At 34.5% G+C, this 20,752-nt stretch overlaps 1 protein-coding gene across 1 annotated transcript; it reads left to right on the top strand.

The window, feature by feature from the left end:
* The first annotated feature begins 10,208 nt into the window (after positions 1 to 10,208).
* Positions 10,209 to 19,382, top strand: LOC125659402 (protease-associated domain-containing protein 1-like). Its single transcript, XM_048891070.2, has 5 exons — positions 10,209 to 10,513; positions 13,652 to 13,797; positions 13,979 to 14,088; positions 15,236 to 15,403; positions 17,149 to 19,382. The coding sequence occupies exons 1-5, from the start codon at positions 10,456 to 10,458 to the stop codon at positions 17,267 to 17,269; spliced, it is 603 nt and encodes a 200-aa protein (XP_048747027.1). The 5' UTR covers positions 10,209 to 10,455; the 3' UTR covers positions 17,270 to 19,382.
* Positions 19,383 to 20,752: the final 1,370 nt, after the last annotated feature.

The following is a 20,752-nucleotide window of genomic DNA, read 5'->3' as shown; positions in this document are numbered from 1 at the left end:
GAAATCAATGTCATTTTCTAAAAAGAGAAAAGATTCAGTACATGCAAAATTATCGCATTCGATCAAGTCAAGACGCTACCCCATATTGATTTGTGAAGATTCCCTATAACTGTTGACTTCACCAATAGAACTATTGTATTCTGTGCTTATACATGTACGCATACAAAAAACCGGCAGTGAGTATTGGGAAAAGGGCAGGGTTTGAAATGGTTTTAGAAAATGGGCACCAGAAAAAAGAACATGGCGATGTATCCTCCCCAGATGACCTCGCTGGATCACTGACCCCAGGGTTTACATTTCAATATCATCAAAGAAAAGGTGTGTGTTATACATGTATACCTGTATGCCTTCCAGCTCGTTGATTATTAGAACCGTAAACTTTTCCAATGCACCCCCTCCCCAAAATAAATATTGGCAATTTTTTAAAAGGATTACAGGTTCAAATCAGACAGACTCAGTCGTCTCTGATACGTTTCTTCCATGCTTTATATACGTTTCATTTAAACTTTGACTTTTTATTGTAGTATTCAAAGGCACGAAATAAAGTACAAGTATCGGATCAATAAAGAATATGGGTAGGGTATCTAAAATGACCTCAGAAGGACAGGTAAAGAAGGATGAAAGAAACTTACTCCCGAAATGTTCAGAATCTTCTCAACTCATAACTCTTTTCTCCAATTTATGCAGATTCCTAGGGCCTGCACTCGCTGAGTGACTGATAATGATATTCAAATATATTGAAATCGATATTGCACAATTTATAATTGGCTGTTGCAATTCAAATACTGAACATTGCCATAAGCTATCCGGCCGAGCAGTAACGAAATGCCAATTCATGAATGTTGACTTAACGGGACAGGCGCCATGCATCAGGTCTTGCATTTAATTTGACTTAACAAAGATTGAATATGTCAAATTTTGAAATATATTCCAAATTGAAAGAATTGGTGCACTTCATTACTTGGTTCTGCGCATCAGTAAATTGCGAAAAAGCTATTTTAAATTCTAAAAAAACCTTTTTCTTAGATACTTCAATTTACGAAATTATACGAATTCAGAAAGTTTGAATTTTCTAAGACTAGGGCGATACATGTGTCCTAAGTTTTCCCCCTACTAAAATCTCATCAGATAATCGAGCTCGTTCAAATTTCGATGTCTCTATATTATAATGGTTTTCTGATGATTTATCATGAATGAGTATTGTGTATTAGGTTAATATGCCATTATCTTGAAAGAAAAATGACAGACAAACATGCACTCGTAATTAAAGCGATTCGGCACGTGCGTGACATCGGATGCATTTAATTACAGTAAAACAATATTCACCCTCTTGCTCCATACACTTCTATGTGATTCGTAGTTTACGAGATAAACAAGAAATAATGCCTTTGTTTGTATGTCATTTTACGTCCCATTCAAAGGCATAGCTTTAGATGAAGTGCCACAAATTTTGAGCTATAATGATAATAGAATTTATATAGCGCCTTCACAGGCACTTGTTTCTGTAAATAACTTACGACCTCTGTATACTAATGATAACATTGTTATTATTAGTATACAGAGGTCGTAAGTTATTTACAGAAACAAGTTGCTATTATTAGTATACAGAGGTCGTAAATTATTTACAGAAACAAATTGCTATTATTAGTATACAGAGGTCGTAAGTTATTTACAGAAACAAGGGTCTGTGAGCGCCTTATGTAAAACAAATTACTCTAAGGCGCTTTACACGTCAATGAGTTCTTGTAGATGTTCGGGAATACAGCACGCAGAAGATAAATACCAAGATTTTTTGTATTGTGGATGATATTGTACTGAAACCAATGCAGCTGTGCTAAGACTGGGGAAATGACCCCGTGTCGTTGTCCTCGACACAAGCCTGGCTGCTGTGTTCTATACATGGCGCGCAGGACTGGGGCATCCGTATAAACAACGTATAACGTATAAACATGCAGCTTTCTTTAAAAAGAAATTCAATACAGGTACATGTATTTCAAAGTTTATTCAATATACATGTATACGTTGGGACCCGGGTAAACTCTGGTGGGTGAGAATGATTGTCCCCAGAACTGCACCGCACAGGCGCTGACACTCCGGAAGAGTTGGGACACCTCTCTCTCGCTATGAAGGGAGACAATGTGGTAGTATAAGTTACAAAGCCTTTTTACTACCTCTGACTAGTGGGTTAACCCTTTAGCTCGATCAGTAGAGCACTGGACTGTTGTGTCAGGGGTCCCGGGTTCGATTCTCAGCAGAGGCATATACCAGTCCCTGTTACACATGGTACAAATCATATATCTGTCTATGGTATTTATGTTTTCTAATTGATTCGATACGCGAGAGCACGTTCTGCGTATAATCAATTCTTAAACCGAGGCAGGTTACTTAGAAATAAGATGTTGTCACAGGGTTTTCAACAGTCCCGTTTAAAGTAAGCAATTCACAGCTTCTATGGTCGTTCTAATGACCTTATTTGCAAATACAATCTGCCATTAGGTCGAATGATGTCTGACGTGTTTCATGGCATGTTAGGCCTTAACCAAGATAGAAGGTTCACAGCTGATGTGACCGGTCAACAGAGGTTGCTTATTCCTTCTAAACATCTGATACCATCTCTAGTGGTTCCAGAAGTCTCTGTTTGTCCTGCTCTCCATTTTGTATTCTTTATAGGAGTTATGAGATTGATCACTGTTCGTTATCTTCACCTTTATAGGATTTATGAGATTGATCACTGTTCGTTATCTTCACCTTTATAGGAGTTATGAGATTGATCACTGTTCGTTATCTTCACCTTTATAGGAGTTATGAGATTGATCACTGTTCGTTATCTTCACCTTTATAGGAGTTATGAGATTGATCACTGTTCGTTATCTTCACCTTTATAGGAGTTATGAGATTGATCACTGTTCGTTATCTTCACGTTTTTCACATTCACATATTGGAATGTCTGTAATTCTGTGAAATCTTGGATCCACCCTTGAACCTTGTTGAAGCAAACAATGAAGGAAATTTTAAGAATGTCAACCGTTTTAATTCTATTTTGCAAAGTTTCTTTTACGAACTTTGTAACCTTGATTTACGTGTTAATAAATGATGTCGCCGAGAAATTTCTAGACTGTTTGTAAAAATTCCAAACCGTACTGATCCTCCGGAACTACATATTTATTAATCACCGACGTTAATTGGAAATAGAAAACACAAAGGGACATAACTCAGAATGGATAAGCAAGAGAATACTCCGATGATTTTAGGATACACGTTAATAAAAAAAATCTCTTAATCGACTGTTAAGCATAATGCATCTTAGTAGTGCACATGTCTAGAATTTTTGCTTTCGGAAGGGACGATCCCTAATTATATATTAGATTTCTTTTTGTGTTTCGTTAACATGAAACGGCACGAACGATGATTTTATTAAATCAATAAGATCCTTAAAACCTATGCTGACGACACGTCGCACGGTTTCTCACGAAAGCCCTGTCATTCAAGCTTTTCCAATATATCGCTGACACTTCATCGTTTTTGGAAATCTGTTGCACGGGAAGTGACATGGCGAGGATGAGAAAATTTAATTATTTTGCTTTGATTAATAACGAATACCGGTATGCATTTGATATTAAAACAATTATGCAAGATGAAAACCATATGCTCTTAAGTGTCTTGAAAGAGCATTTTACAAAAGATCTAAAGACTTAATACCATTAGTACTTTTGCAATTCATTCAAATGCGGCTTTATTTTTGACATGCAAATTCGTCGCTTTAGAAAATTGAGGGCGAAAAGTACCGGTACATAAAACAATATTTTCATATATTTTGTTTACAAAAGTAACACGAGAAACCGTACAAAATGATCATTTATAAATATTTCCACCTATCAAAGTCTTATTGGTAAAACTGTATCGTTATCCCGCCCTGGCCCCTGAGGTCATGATTTGAGCAAACTAGAATTTGCTCTATGCAGAGAAGTTTTCAGTTAAAATTGTCTTCTTCTTCTTTGGTTCTTGAAAGGAAGTTTTACCCAACGTTTGCTATACCCCAATTATCTCCCTTTTGAAAGGGACATAGCCTTTGTTTTGAAGAATGCCAATCCCCTTCACTCAAGGATAAGTTGATGATATATTTGGTAGGATTCAACAAAGAGGTTCTGGAAGAGTTAAAGATGTGATTGACATCAACGACGACTAAGACACATTTTGAGCGGCAAAGTTTATTGTACCTGTGGCCCAGGTGAGCTATAATGCAATATCCTAACAAAAAAGTTAACCTGACCTTTCAAAAATGCATTTCAATCTTGAATATGATAAAGGACTTTAATGCATATCATAGTAGTTTAAAGCGCAATTACATATTTATACTGATCCACAGGGACTTGGGGGCACGGTTCATCATCATTCCAGACACTCCACATTGCTGATCTAGGATAGACTTATTTTCTTCTACTTATGTTTTGTTAATATGCATTACAGATTAAATCAAACTGTAATTTTTCGTCTCTGTCACGTGTTAGTAAAACTTATCAGTGATTTTTACCAATACGTGACAGAGATAAAAAAAAAAAAAGAAAAAAGTTTTGGATGATCTGTAATGCCTATTCACAAAACATAAGTAGAAAAAATAAGTCTATCCTAGATCAGTAAAAATAAAGTGTGTGTGTGGGGTGGGTGGGGGGGTGGAATGATCCTGATCAAGTGCCTGTGTACTGATAAAAAAAGAAAGGGAGAGAAAGATTCATTCATTCATTTTATTCGCTCAAACCACAATGGAAATGGTATATGAGGTACAATACAGAAATTTCATGTATCAATACAAGTAACGTCAGAGGAATGTATATAGGTATGCAAATAAACAAAGTGAAATATATACATAAATATGTACAAAAATTTGAAGTTAAGTGTTAGGAGAACAGACTAATTTGTATATCTTTAAAATAAACGTGCACAGGTTTTTAAGGTTTTTAACATTATTCGTTGAAATGATTTCATAAAATTTCATTACATTTGGTCTCGTACAATATTTTCTGTGTAGGTATTCTTTTCTTATACTGGATAAAACACTGCACTCTAATACAAAATTATATTCATCTGCAATTTGTGCTTCATTACATAAAACACAATCTTTTGTTATATGGTATACTAAACCATCGGCCAGTCTCTACTGGGAGGCGATGGTTCGTGGTACGAAATTTCAAAAAGATGCTACTGAGTTTCTTAGGTAGATTTTCAAGATAAGTTTCCAGACCAAAACTTGTTTTAAAAATTCTGTACATTGTACCCTTGGAAGAGCTAAAAACATCACTTGACCAAGTCTGGACAAAATGATCCATAAGACTTTGTTTTACAGCGTTTGTTATCCATTTTTCATTCACAGTACCTTGTTCATACCATATATTAGAAAGTCCACTTATGTTCAAAATTCTATGAATACATAAAAACGCATAATAATAATTTTCTTCGCTAAATAATATTAATATTTAATTATCTAAGTCTAATCAAGAGAAATACGATATATTTAATTTCTAAATTAAAAACGGGTATTTCAATTTTAATCAGCCAAAAGGGGTGTCAAATTAATTTTGCAACACTAATTAAAATTCTAATATTTCATGTAGTCACATTTTTCGCCTACACAATCAAATTCCATCACTTTAAAACATGACATGAATGTAAAAATTAAGTCCATCGTTGTGAAATTGATTAAAGAGAACTTTTTATACGTAACTACATTACATGCCTTTCATAGGTTGTAAATAGTAATGTTATCATCAAGTAAAATTATGAGGTTTCTGTTACAGATCGTGATGTCATCGACCACTTCCTTCTCCTAGTATCGTGATAGCGACCCACCTCAGGAAATTCTTTCAGGACATTTCTCTGAAAATTGCTTCTGATCGCCATAATTCCCAACAGAGGCCTTAAAAATGAAAAATTTATCGTCAGATGAAACATGCAAGGATTATTTTAAATAAGAGATAATGGGAGGCGTGTTTCACACGTCTCAGATCAGAAATGAATGGACTTTTCCTCCTCCATCAAATAAATTTTCTCGTCTTACATGTACATCTCAAGTGAAATGAATTAAGTGTCGATTGGCGTGAAGATTCCGACTTCTGACCTCGATCTGAACCGGAATATCGCTTTAATTTGGAAGCTTTTAGTATTTTCCATTTGCTGATTACTTATAATAGAACATAATAGGTTTCTGAATGGAAGAAATTACGCTCCCTATGTCTCCGCTCAATTTCTAACATTATTTAATGACACCAATAAACCTGTAAACGTCATTTTCGGTAAACGTTTAATTGTCTCCAGTGAGGAGATCCAGGAAGGAATAATCATCAAAAGAAATATTCCTGATTTTGGACCCATTCAAGTGCTAGTGTACTTTCTAAAAATGTGATTTATTCAAATGGATTCCAATTTTATTTAAGAAAAATGATATCCAAGAATATGTGGCACAGAGAAAAGGATGCTCAGAAATTTTAATCTTAGAACTCGTGTGACATACTAGTATCGTTGAAGGAGAAAATTATTTGGCCGTTTGTGATCAGTCTCGAAATATTGGCCATGGGGAGGGGAATACCTCTAGAACTTAGGATCTGCTCATAAGTCAGGAAAATTTGAAAATGAGATTTATTTCCTCTTTGAATGTTCAAAATTTTAATGTAAAAAAAATATACATATCCAATATTGTACTTCTCATGTTAAACACCACAAGATAAATAATATCAAAATAACGCATGTTATTCAATGATTGCATCTCGTTGCATATTAGCAGCACACGTTATGGGACAGAATAACCTGAAAAGCCACTAAAAATCAATAACACAATTCAAAGATTTAACAATTAATTTATAACTGTTTACAATAAACTATATTAATGGGGAAAAAAAAAACAACATCTTATGAAAGGTGAATATAACGAACAGTTATCAATCTAATAACTCCTATAAGCAATACAAAATGGATAGTTGGGCAAACACGAACCCCTGGACACACCAGAGGTGGGATCAGGTGCCTAGGAGGAGTAAGCATCCCCTGTCAACCGGTCACAACCGCCGTGAGCCCTATATCCTGATTAGGTAAACGGAGTCATGCGTAGTCAAAATCAGTGTGCCAAGAACGACCTAACAATCGGTATGAAACACGTCAGACAGCATTTGACCCAATGACAGGTTGTATTGACGAACTAGAACGTAATAACGACCATAGAATTTGCGAAATGCTGATTTTAAACGAGACTGTTGAAACCCCTGCACAACCAACTTCTTTGTCAGTTGCCTGCCTCGATTTAAAAACTGATCATACGCAGAACAAGCTCTTGCGTATCGAATTAGTTGAAATATACACACACCAGATGCAGGTGATAATGAAATATTTAAGAAATGAACAGCACTTTTGAGCTGTTCATGGTCAGTATGAACGGATTTGGATTTGAGGCAAATTCTGTGAATCGCGCTAGCGATTCACAGAGAATTTGCCTTAAATTCAAATCCGTTCATATTGACTATGAACAGCTCTAACGTGCTGTTCATTTTTTATATTTGTATTCATTTACTAAATCACCGTTTGTTTACATTGCTTCTATTTTGTTGCATAAAACGAACTCCTAGCCTCTGTCACAATATGTCTATGCTTTTATCAACATTGCAAAATTGCACGGTGCACTGTATTTTGGAGCTAGGAGACCGTAAGATTGGGATGGTAATCCACGTAAGTTCACAATCTTAATCCGAGATGTGACTTGCCAGATCTTTGTAACACATGTTGTATTTTTTCAAATCATTACGCTCTCTCAGTCGCGTGCTTTAAGCTAGTTCATAAACTGTTCATAATCAATATGAACGGATTGTGTCGCGTGCTGAAATTGGTTGGTTCATAGAGGAAAATGCGATTTGTAATATAAATATTGCTACATAAATATGGGAAGTTGACAATGAAGAAGCTGAAATCATCCCGTTTATGATAAAGTTGAGTTGTTAGTTTGCCGTTAATATCTATCTAAGTATGAAGCAGAAGTGGACGACTCTGTGTTTTTCCTTTATTTCGAAATCACATTGATATAACGAATCAACATATGAATGAAAATTACTATTTTTTCTTTTCACGTAGCTAGATGTTTTTGAATGAAGTCCGCTCAAGATATTTCTAATTCAATTTAGCACCCTTTCAACTATTCCACTTTAATAACGTTAAATAGAACTGATCATTATGTTTTGAAAGCCTGTTATAAGGATACGAGTTCACGAAATGACAGCTGGGTTTTGAATTGTCAAAGTTAGGTATTGCATATGGGATAAAATGGACCAAAGTAATCTGAATTATATATACAATGTTACACAACAAAGCATATTTGATGAACATTCGCAAACCATCTTTTCTATGGTATCACGTTCTTCTAAAGGACAACCTGTTCAATATGTTGTTGATGGATTTGGTTTGCAGTCAATCTTGACAAATGTAACCGATTTCAAATGTAGAAAACAGATAGCTACGTTTAGAATTTCTAATCATAGGTTAGATATCCAAGTTGGTCGGTATAGGAATATCCTAAGGCCCCAAAGAGTCTGAACACTATGTGCTCATAATGACAAAGGGGATGAATATTAGAATTTAGTTTAGATATACAGAACAGGAAAATTATTATAGATTTCATAGTCATTTAAGCTATTGATACTTTTAACTAATTCTCCGGCGAATAATGAGGCCTGAAGGACCCTTGTTCTGAATATTTGATGGAGGAGAAAATTTTGAAAAATTCACCACCACTGTTCCTTTTCTTCTCCTTTTCACCTACAAAGTGTACATGTTCTTCTTTCAGCTATAGTCCCAGCTGGACATGTCATTACTGGTGATGTCGCTATAGTTCAAAATGACGACCTGAAGTCAATCATTGTAAAAGATCCAGATTTCAGAGGAGTCTCGATCTGACGACTGAACTTTATCTCTGTAATAAATTCTGTCGAAGATTATTCCAGACGATGGGCTAAATATGAAAAGGAAGAACTTGATACCTTGTCAGAATGGATAAAAAGTATAAGAGAGATACTAAAATCTCGTATTTGACATATTTAAACAAAAGTGCATACCACCCATCCTTCTGTGTTTAGTAAACTAGAAAGGATGAAAGAATCGAATTGGTTACATGAGACATATTCATAGGTTCTAGCTCACAAAGCTTGTAGAAACCTGTATTCTCTTTGTTAAGGCTCGTTATTACAACTGTATCTTAGACGAACTTGGTTTTAATTCCACATTTGGTACTCCAAGTTAAATATTCCCTTTCAAAAAATTAAATTCTTCAAAATGATGTTTTAGTTTTCGGTAAAGTTGATATCCCAGTCAATAGGACAAATGAATAAATTCATATACCTATACTGAATTCCAAAACTTCACAGAAACCCTTTTAAACAGAGATATATTGCAGGACCACGTAAATGTTCTACCGAGTCCTATCTTTACTCCTCACAAAAAATATTAACTGCTGTGAAGGAGAAATTTCAGACGTATTGTGTCACAACATATGCAAACAGTGGTGTAAATAACGTTTAGTAAATATGAATTTACATTTAACTTTTCCAAAATCAACACTTCAACACTTTACACCACCATTCCTCACGAAAAATTGAAGACTAGATTTTTGTACATCATAGACAGCAGCTTTTAAAAAAAATGAAACTTGGAAATATTCAAATTAATTTGTTAAACACAACTCAAATTCTACGCACATGTACTCTGAAGCTGATATTCGAAAGATGCTGGGTATTCTTATTGACAATATCTACATAGTTATTAGTGATCAGTTCTTCCAACAATCTGTTGGAATTCCCATGGGCACGAATTGTACCCATTCATTAACTCACCTGTTTTGTATTCTTATGAGGCAGAAAATATTCAATTGCTTCAACATAACAAGAAAAAACAAATCTTTTTCTGCATTTGATTAACTGTCCACAAGTAGGTTAAACAGATATTTTCTTTATCTTGCATATATCTTCCTACTTCAAAATCTTTATGTTTTCCTTAATTAACTTTGAAAAACAGGGCCTTTTCTTACTGTTACGGGTATTTTCCTACCTTTTCGTAGTGCTGATACTTCTAGGTGGCTGGTATAATGTTTTGTAGGAAAAACTATGTAAAATACAGGCGACATTTGGGCTCAGATCTAAGATGTGAGTTCTCCGCATGGCTCATCTTTCTTCTTTTTCTTCTTTTTTTTTTTTACCCCCGCGTTTTCTTCATAACTATTATTTTTTATTCAGTTGTCTCCCCCAACTATCACTTATACTTCAAGACAGTGACTTAAAGGACAACGGACACCGGAATAAATCATTCAAGTGTGTTTCAGTAATATTTTGGTGGTAGTTGGGGCGAAAAACCGAATCAAATTGACTCGAGTTAATATTGTATCCAAAGAAAGATAACTCTGAATTTGTGATGGACACGTATGGTTGACAGATGATGAGAAAAGGTGTATTAAGTTTGTTTTTCGTTTTTGCTGTTTTTATTTTAACAGGTAAGTGTAATATAAATATGATAATGGAGGAAGTATAAAAAATATACGATGATGTATACTTTTTTCCTGAACAAATACACGGATCACCGCATAATGGAAAGTTTAGAAATAGAGACACGTCAGTGATTTCAAGTGTTTCTTGTTTCACTTTCAGATTATTCTCTTGATCTACGACGTCTTTTTAAAGTTAAAGTGATATCAAATAATTTCTCCTTGTCTCGGCGAGATTTGGCTTGGCGGTGGTGTTTTATTAGATGTAGCAGGCCTACCGCAGGCACTGTACGGTGTACCGGTGCTGGCAAAAATAGGCCTAGTCGAATCTCGTCGGGAGTAAATTTTTTCCCATGAAATGAGTGTTCGTTATCTTCACCTTTCATTGATAATGTCTACATAAACAGTGATAAATTATGTAGATATTGTTTTAATAAAGTCTAAACACAATTTTGTATGAAGTATTTTATGAAAAGAGGATGAAGCTGCTCTTGTACAAACTAGCTATATTTTGGTGTCATTCAAAGCATTATTGTCTTTTGCAGTATACAAAAATAGGAGGACAATGTGTTGATAGAAAGTTCTATTGGTTATTCTAAAGTTTTATTGGTTATTCTATAGACAGTTCTATTGGTTCTATAGAAAGTTCTATTGGTTATTCTATAGAAAATTCTATTGGTTATTCTACAGACAGTTCTATTGGTTATTCTATAGAATGTTCTATTGGTTATTCTATAGAGTGTTCTATTGGCTAATCTATAGACAGTTCTATTGGTTATTAGCTCTTCTGAGCCAAAGGCTCAAAGAGCTAATGCTATGGCCATTTGTGCGGTGTGCATAAACTTTTTAGAAAAAGGGCTATAACTCAAGAACCCCTTGGCCAATTTTTTTCAAATTTGTTACAGAGTATCATTGGCCCAAGGGCTTTCATACATACTAAATAGAGGGATGTGACCCTTTAACAAGGGGAGATAATCAGGAAAATACAAAAAAAAAATAGTGGTTGCTAAAAAATCTTCTTCTCAAGAACCACAGGGCAGATTATCACCAAACTTACACATAAGGATAAGGATATGTTGTAGATTAAAAATTGTTCAAGGCATTACCCTGGGGCAAAGGGCGTGGTCTCAAGGTCACTTCAAAGTTGACCTAAATTTAAAAATTTTTTAAATTCCTTAAATCTTAGATATTTTAGTCATTATAAGGACTAGGATCATCAAATTTTGACAGTTGATGCATCTTAGGACCTTGTGTCAAGTTGTCTCAAAAGTAGGTCACGGTGACCTACTTTTTGAATTTTGCAGGTATTTATTTTAAAATTAATTTTGATGCATATCTTGGACACTTTGAAGCCTATGATCATCAAAACTTGTCAGTTGGTGGATCATGGGACCTTGAAATGCGTCAACTGAAAAATAGGTCACCGTGACCTACTTTCTGAATTTTATGGCTTATCATTTATAGATATATTTTAAGTTGTTATTTCAAATACCGAGAGGTTTAGAATCATCAAATCTTGTAAGTTGATGCATCTTGAGGCCTTGAAACATATTTATAAAAAAGTAGGTCACAGTGACCTACTTTTTGAATTTTGCAGATATTCAAATTTCACATTTTCAATTTTAGATGCATATTTTGGGCACTGTAAAACCTAGGATCATCAAACTTTGTCAGTTGATGCGTCTTCAGTCTTCGGTTTGTGTCGACCAAAAAGTAGGTCACCGTGACCTACTTTTGGTATTTGACAGCTAAATTACTATATTTCAGACACTATTTGACCTACAATCATCAAACTTTGTCAGTTGATGCATCTTGAGTCTTCGGAGTGTATCGACCAAAAAGTAGGTCACTGTGACTTACTTTTGGCATTTGACAGTTATATTTATATATTTCAGTCACTAATTGCCCTACAATCATCAAACTTTGACAGTTGATGCATCTTGAGTCAACGGAGTGTGTCGACCAAAAGTAGGTCACCTTGACCTACTTTTGGAATTTGACGGCTATATTTATATATTTCAGATACTATTTGACCTACAGTCATCAAACTTTGTCAGTTGATGGGTCTTGCATGTTCGAAGGGTTTCGACCAAAACGTAGGTCAACTTGACCTACTTTTGGAATTGGACACCTATATTTATATATTTCAGATATTATTTGACCTACAGTCATCAAACTTTGTCAGTTGATGCGTCTTGCATGTTCAAAGGGTGTTGACCAAAAAGTAGGTCACCTTGACCTACTTTTGGAATTGGACGGCTATATTTATATAATTCAGATACTATTTGACCTACAGTCATCAAACTTTGTCAGTTGTTGGGTCTTGCATGTTTGAAGGGTGTTGACGAAGAAGTAGGTCACCTTGACCTACTTTTGGAATTTGACAGCTATATTTATATATTTCAGATACTATTTGACCTACAGTCATCAAACTTTGTCAGTTGATGGGTCTTGCATGTTCGGAGTTCGCTGACCAAAAAGTAGGTCACCATGACCTACGATTGGAATTTGACAGCTATATTACAATATTCAGTTACTAATTGGCTTAAAATCATCAAACTTTGTCAGTTGATATTTCTTGGGTTCTCAAAATGTGTAAACCAAAAAGTAGGTCACATTGACCTACTTTTTTTGAATTCTTAGGATTTAACTAAAGATTTAGAATACTAAGAGGCTAAGAATAGAAATGGTGGGGTTGTACAATTTATCAGAAGAGCGATTCTAGGCCCTTGGGCCTCTTGTTCTATAGAAAGTTCTATTGGTTATTCTATAGAATTTCAAAGTTCTATTGATTGATTGAGTATCATTCACATTTGTTAGGGCCTTTCAAAAAAAAAATACCTATAGAAGGTAATGTCTTTCATTATAAACCCAGATTATCACCATTCATTTCATCTTCGCGAACCAAGAGATGGTCTCCCTTGGTTAGCAAAGGTGTGTTAGGTTTGGTATCAGAATAATTTAAAATATCATACATGTATAGAACCCCTACTTGCATTTTAGCTCACCTGAGCGATGCGGCCCATGGGCCTCTTGTTTTAAGATCTGCTCATGTTTTAGCATGCATACAGAAAGATACATGTATTAAACATTGTGAAGCCTCAAATGTACTTTGCCTTGTATTTACATGTACATATACGTTTGCAGCATATAGTTCTGACGTCCGACTAGCCACCACTCCCGATTTGAACCTGCTGTACACTGCAGACAATCTTTTCATGCAGATAGTAGAACCTGAAGACATAAGCTACATTTACAAAGTTAGGCCAGCTAGAAACTTTGGTGGAGAGTTTGTAAGTTTAATCAAAGGAGTGGGCTTCAATATTTAGTTCCATTTGAATTATTTTCTTGGTAAATGTTTTCAAACTTCACACACTTATTTCTTCCTTTGAGTCACATAGTCAAAATAAATAAAATATTAGAAAAAGGACTGTTCATATAAATATTTGTATCATTTAAAACTTTTTATTGAAGGAAAAAATTTACCATCATATACCCCTTGTTGTTGCAAATCCCTACAATGGCTGTAGTAAACTGGACAATGGACGGAGAGCTGACGGAGCAGTGGTGCTGATACAGAGAGGGTAAGCATGAAAGGTACAGGCTAGATATTCAGCTTATCAACACCACAATAGTAGTTTCCATAAGGGAGGTAATCCTGTTGAATGGCCAATGCTACTTTGATTAGGGCATAATTGTAAGAATCTCATATTGTGAAGACTGGTCCTTGATCAATAAAGAATATTACATGAATTACCAGGAATTCATTCAAGAAACTTGCCATATTGAAATCTTCATTATTTCCCCTTATATTTCTTTCCTACTTTTACAAAAGCATGGAACAAATAAATATTACTAGATCTGCCTGTCAGTTCATCCATTTTGTAGTCTGACAAAAACCTTTTGACTTTTAGCAAGGCCCATAAGTTGTAAAGAACAAGGTACGGTTGTGTACATAAAAAGCCCCAAATATTTCTCCGTTTTATATATGTCTTGAATTAAGCTTGATCTGTGTTTATGTAAGTTATATATATACCAAGTATACTACATTGTATCTCAACCTAAATCAAAGTTATTGCTTATTTGATGGCATTGTTATGTCATGAATAAGACTTTTCAAAAAGAGCTTAATTGATAATTAACTTAAATTTCATTCAGATTATTGCTTAGGAAAAGGAATGCCCATCTGTCAAGCAAAAGAAATTAATATATATTGTGTATTAATAGAAGATAGAAAATGTATTGGAATATGAATTTGCTCGACACCTAAAGGAAAAACCCCTGAATTTATGAATTTTTTCATTGATTTTGGCATTTTTGGCAATTTTATGCCAACTTCACGCTCCTGTCATACAACACAAAGCAATTTTGGATCAGATTAAAAGTAGTTTGGGTTTGTTTATATATTCCTTATTTGAATGCCAGAATTTTGGACGCCTAATGAAATCATCCATTTTCTGGGCCAGATGACAGTACAGACTGTACCTGCTTCTTTGTAAATACTTTTAGTTTAGGCTTCATATTCTTTGGTGTGTATAGATTCCCTAGTGAGAATGCTTTTCAACTAATACTATTTTTGAAAACTGAATACCCCCCTCCCCCCAACACACACACAAACAAAACTGAAAAGCCTAAACCAGGAGACCACAACTCAGTTAATTTCCTTATGAGTTTTTAAATTTTCAAATTTATGTGAATAGAGTAAATTATATCTGTCTGAAATGATTTTAGAGACTGTTCCTTTGTAACCAAGACGATCAATGCAGAAAATGCTGGAGCTGTAGCTGTGCTTATAACTGACAACGATGCTCAGAATGATGAGGCACAAATTCACATGATTCAAGATGGAACAGAGCGAGAAGTCAAAATTCCCAGCCTCTTCCTACTGGGCAAGGATGGGTAAGTGGTGTGGACTATTGGTAAAGTGGGCATTCCAAATGGGCAAGGATGGGTTAGTGGTGTCAACCATTTACAAAGTGGGCAAAGATGAATGATTATAGTGTCTACAATTGGAAAAGTGGGCAAAATTGTTTTGATCATTTCTCTCTAAATGATTCACTGTTTATTGTGATAACTTTCTTGGTGCTTTGAAGTTATAAACAGGGAATTTTAATTTGAGAAGGCATTAATGTTTTTATAGTACAAGTGGAAGATGTATAAATTGATTGAATTAATGTACTTAAAGACAGATACTGGAATTTATTTCACTATATATATAAATCATGACAAATTGTAACATTTCTTCTTTTACATTGTAATTTGTTGTATTTTCTAATCAAAGAAAACCTTAATTTTTTTCGAGTTAAGACACAATGTATCTTAGTACTTGTGTTACATACATGTATAGTATGATACTATGATATGTTATGAATTATTATACATGAATTATTATACATGTATTAGGTAGAAATCTTTTTAGCTCACTTGAGCTTTTGTGATCACCTGCTGTCCATCGTCTGTCAGTCTGTAAACTTTTCACATTTTCGACTTCTTCTCCTGAACCACTGGGCCAATTTCAACCAAACTTGGCACAAAGCATCCTTAGGTGAAGGGCTTTAAAGTTTGTTCAAATGTAGGACCATGCCCCCTTCAAAGGGGAGATAATAACACAAAAATGCAAAAATAGGGTGGGGTCATTTAAAAATCTTCTCAAGAATACTACTGGACCAGGAAAGTACAAATTTACATGAAAGCTTCCTGACTTAGTGCAGATTCAAGTTTGTTAAAAACATGGGCCCCAGGGATAGGGTGGGGCCACAATAAGGGATTAAAAGTTTACATGGGAATATATATAGGAAAAATCTTTTTCTCAAGAACCACTGAGCTAGAAAAGTTTACATTTACATGACAGCTTCCTGACATATTGCTGATTCAAGTTTATTAAAATCATGGCCCCTAGGGGTAGAGTGGGGCCATAATAGGGGATGAAAGTTTTACACACAAATACATAGGAAAAATCTTCTTCTCAAGTTAACCACTGGGCAAGAGAAGGTACGTTACACTTATATGAAGCTTCCTGACATAGTGCAAATTCAAGTTTGATAACATCACTGGCCCTGGGGATAGGGTGGGGCCACTATAGGGGATCAAAGTTTTATATAAAAATATTTAGGGAAAATCTTTAAATATCCTCTTCTCAAGAACAATTTGGCCAGAGAAGTTTACATTTAAATGAAAGCTTCCTGAGTTAGTGCAGATTCAAATTTGTTAACATCATGGCCCCCGGAGGTAGGGTGGGGTCACAATAGGGGATCAAAGGTTTAAATACAAGTACATGAACATGTATATAGGGAAATTTTTTTAAAATCTTCTCATGAAAGCTTCCTGACATAGTGCAGATTGATATTTGTAAAAATCGTGGCCCCCGGGGATAGGTTGGGGCCACAATAGGGATAAAAGTTTTACATGCAAATATGTAGGGAAAATCTTTAAATATGGGTCAAGGTGAGCAGTGCAGCCCATGGGCCTTTTGTTGATACGAGTTCCCTTTAGGAATTCTGCATTTAATGCCTCCTAGCATAGCCCAAATTAGCTTTTCTATAAACAAAAACTTACTTGTTTGTGGTAACTATGCTTGTTTCTGGTAACTATGCTAACAATGAAATACTGTATATACATACTAACAATGAATTGTTTGCTTGTAGGTACATGATAAAGGCCACATTGGAAAAGTACCGAATGGACAACGCCATTGTCAACATTCCTTTTAACATGACGGGGATGCCAACGATGATGAACAGTCAGCCTCCATGGACACTGTGGTGAACTTGGTCCCGCCTCTTTCTCAGTCACCACTTCCTCGGTGACCATATCCTAAACCACCACGTCTTCAATTTCCACGTCTGAAATCACCACATCTGTAGTCACTACATCCTCATTTCTTACGGACTCCAGTAACACTTTTCCACATGAAACTATCATAATTTACTGTCATTATTTATGTTGAAATTTACATGAACATGCAGATAGAATTGTGTATACTACCAATGTAAATCAAAGGCACTCAACTTGTGGCCAAAACCCGTAATGTATTTACAGAGATCGTTTCCTCAGACTTGTGTGTTCAGAAAGATTTCTTGTATAAAAGTAAAGGAAATATTATTGTAAGTATGAAACTACTTTAAAGTTTGAAGGATGGATGTATATTTATAGATTTTTCATATTTTTCATTTCAGTTGAAACTTTACATTAATCACTGCAATTGCATACAATTCAGGGGCATTCACCACTGCTCAAATTATGTTTGTTGTTCATTTATAACTTATTTCAACATGACTAGTCTATGCAAAACATTTCAAAAGTAGTTTACTTCCTGATCAATGAAATCCTGATGTGTTGCTCTTATGAACTAAAGATATATGATTTGTTGCCGTCAGAATGAAATTTGTATAACACTAGATCTACATACATGTAGTATTATATGTCGTTTGTGGTGTATACATGTACCTTACATTGACAAGTTGGTAATATTTACTTTTTGGAGGAGGATGAAAATTAACCTAGAATGAAAACACCAAAATTTCCATTCCTATGAAAAGAGAAATTATTATAAAATCCCCCCAAAGAATGAAATGACCAATGTTTCAAACTATTTTTAGCTCACCTGAGCTTAAGGCTCAAGTAATTAAGCTTTTCTGATCAAAACTTGTCGGCCATCTGTAAACTGTTTGCATTTGCTACTTCTCCTGAAGAACTACACGACTAATTCCAATCGAATTTGCCAAACTTATCTTTAGGTCAAAGGGTTTCAAGTTTGAGAAAAATCTTCCAAATATTCCTGATATATGGTATCTGATCCCAAAATTAATATTTACACATACAATATGTATGAATAAGAAAAATGAGAATGACTGCATGTATACTTGATTTAGTTGAGTTAGTGCTGACACACAGAGTGCGGATTTATTTCTGGCACTAAGTTATGAAATTTTCTATCACACAGTATACTCCGACTAGCTTAAATTGTGCTAAATTTTAGATATGTTAAAATAAGTACCAGTACACACACAGTAAAGAGTACATGTGTGTTTTATGGATACTGGGGAGAGAGAAAAACTTGTTGCAAGGGATTTTATTATATACCTTATACATAATCATTATTCTGTTTTTTTCTGTAGCCCATTAAATGGGCAAATACAAAAATGCCATTTTGCATGGAGCTCTGCAATGTTGGGTCAGGAAATTTCTAATTTTTAAAAAAAAAAAAATTGTAGAGTTACATCAACATTTTAAAATTGAGATTGCGAATGATGGTGAATTTGTACCCTGGTGTTTATTTTTTCTTTGCACTATTCTGCTGCAGCAGTCAACTGTGATTAAACTCGGGTGAAAGGGATGCTTGTATATTACAGTAGTATTTTAATAGATTTTTATCAGGAACCAATTGTCTTTCATGTTTTTAAGATATACTAGTATTGTTATTCTATGCAAGATCAGATGTACATTATATATATTATGTACCTAGCTATTACTGTCAAATTAGATTAAATTTTATTGTATATTCAGACTTATTTTATGTACCTAGCTATTACTGTCAAATTAGATTAAATTTTATCGTATATTCAGACTTATTTTAAATACTGCTAAGTTTGTATTGGAATTTGGACAGATATCTTGATTTTCAGTTCAGCTTTGAATCTAAGTTCTTGGAACTAAAGTAACTTTGTTGGGAGTCTTCCATTGCAGAGTACTTTTTGATGTTAGTACTTGTTCATGCAATACATATATCTTATGAAAGTGTTTGCCTCCTTCACACTAGTATTTTTAGTGTTCTGTCCAAATCTTTGCCAATGTTCTTTTTTATTCACCTTCCATGGAGTGGTCTTCACATTGTTTCCATTCTGTTGTTAAATATAATAAATACTCAACAACAAAAAAACCTTTGTCTCAAAGTTGTCATATTTCACTGGATTCCAAAAGAAATTGGGTGTGTGAATGGGTGGTGGTTTTCTGTATATGTGTTTGATATCAACCATTTCAGCTTAAATAGTGTACTTAGTTAGAAAGTATTGTAATTTTATCAAAGTAGTAAATTAAATCTATAGACAAACATACATATATTGACATTCACCGTGTTTTTCACTTGTGTGTTGCTTGTCATTTGTAACCATGACGACACATTTTGTTTAAATCTCTATAGATCCAGTTTTTTAGTGCCCGTCTGTCTGCATTTGAATGTAATACAATCCAAAAAGTACTTTATGTGGAAAAATATTTTTTTCTGGTTAACTTTTACCTTTTATAATAATTTGAATAAATATAATAAATGAGGCTTAAATGTAAACCTACATTACACGATGGTTTATATTTTGTGATTTTATAGTTTTCCCTTCATGGACTATTTTCCTAACTGTCATTCAAATATAGAATTCATTACCAAATATGGAGACAAGTCAAGGTCACATGATTTTCAGCTGTTGCATTTTTAAAAATAACTTGCAGGCCAATAATACCCATATTTTATATACAGTGTATTTGAAAGTACATGTATTTATATTTATTTCTTTGGTTTGATTAATGATCAGAAAATGATCTCAAACACTGCAGGAAAAAAATGTGGGTTCCATCTGAATAAAATTAGATCCTTTGATCAGCTCATGTATATGGCTACATAATAACAATATACAACTGTACATGGTGGATCATGCAAAGGATCTGATTTTAATTAAATTATCTGTAACCCGACCTATTTCAAAGGACCTTGAATGGTAATTATAATAGATTTCTAAGAAGCAACCAATAAAAGAAGAAATACTTCTTGTGGTTTGAGAAAAATAAGCATGTTAATTATTCAATAATGGGGACTTCATTTCATTGTTGAAGAGTGATCTTTTTTTCAATTCAATTTTCTTCTAGTTCATGGAGGATTTAAAAATCCATAACATGAATATTGAAACTTCAATCTCCAGGGAAAACTAACAATTCTACAGTATGCAAAGCTGAAAAGTTATTAAATCATTCCAACACCATTAAGTCATGATCTTTATGATACATTGCTTTGTATGTCCTGTAACAAGAAGTGAGAAAATGCAACGGACCAGAGCAAGATTCAAATCCAGGCCCCTTGAATCTCTATTCAGGTGCTCTACCAACTGAGCTATTTGGACACCAGCAAAGGAACCCGTCTGACTGCTACATTCCTTCCTCATTAAATACATGTAGATGTCTTTACACTTGGAAGACATCAACCCAGGACCTTTACCCCTGGCAAACATTTTCACCTGTTAGTTCCAGGGGCTACGACACCAA

Source organism: Ostrea edulis, chromosome 9 (genome assembly GCF_947568905.1).
Source record: "Ostrea edulis chromosome 9, xbOstEdul1.1, whole genome shotgun sequence".
In the NCBI taxonomy this organism is placed as follows: Eukaryota; Metazoa; Mollusca; class Bivalvia; order Ostreida; family Ostreidae; genus Ostrea; species Ostrea edulis.
The sequence above is the reverse complement of the archived record's forward strand: the minus strand, read 5'-3'. Positions and strand labels throughout refer to the sequence as shown.

What these genes read in the sequence shown, in the direction of transcription:
- LOC125659402 (XM_048891070.2), top strand. Translation starts at nt 10,456, where the DNA reads ATGATGAGAAAAGGTGTATTAAGTTTGTTTTTCGTTTTTGCTGTTTTT. An exon ending in GAAACTTTGGTGGAGAGTTT is followed by an intron (nt 13,798 to 13,978) that starts GTAAGTTTAATC and finishes TTTTTATTGAAG; the next exon opens with GAAAAAATTTACCATCATAT. An exon ending in TTCCTACTGGGCAAGGATGG is followed by an intron (nt 15,404 to 17,148) that starts GTAAGTGGTGTG and finishes GTTTGCTTGTAG; the next exon opens with GTACATGATAAAGGCCACAT.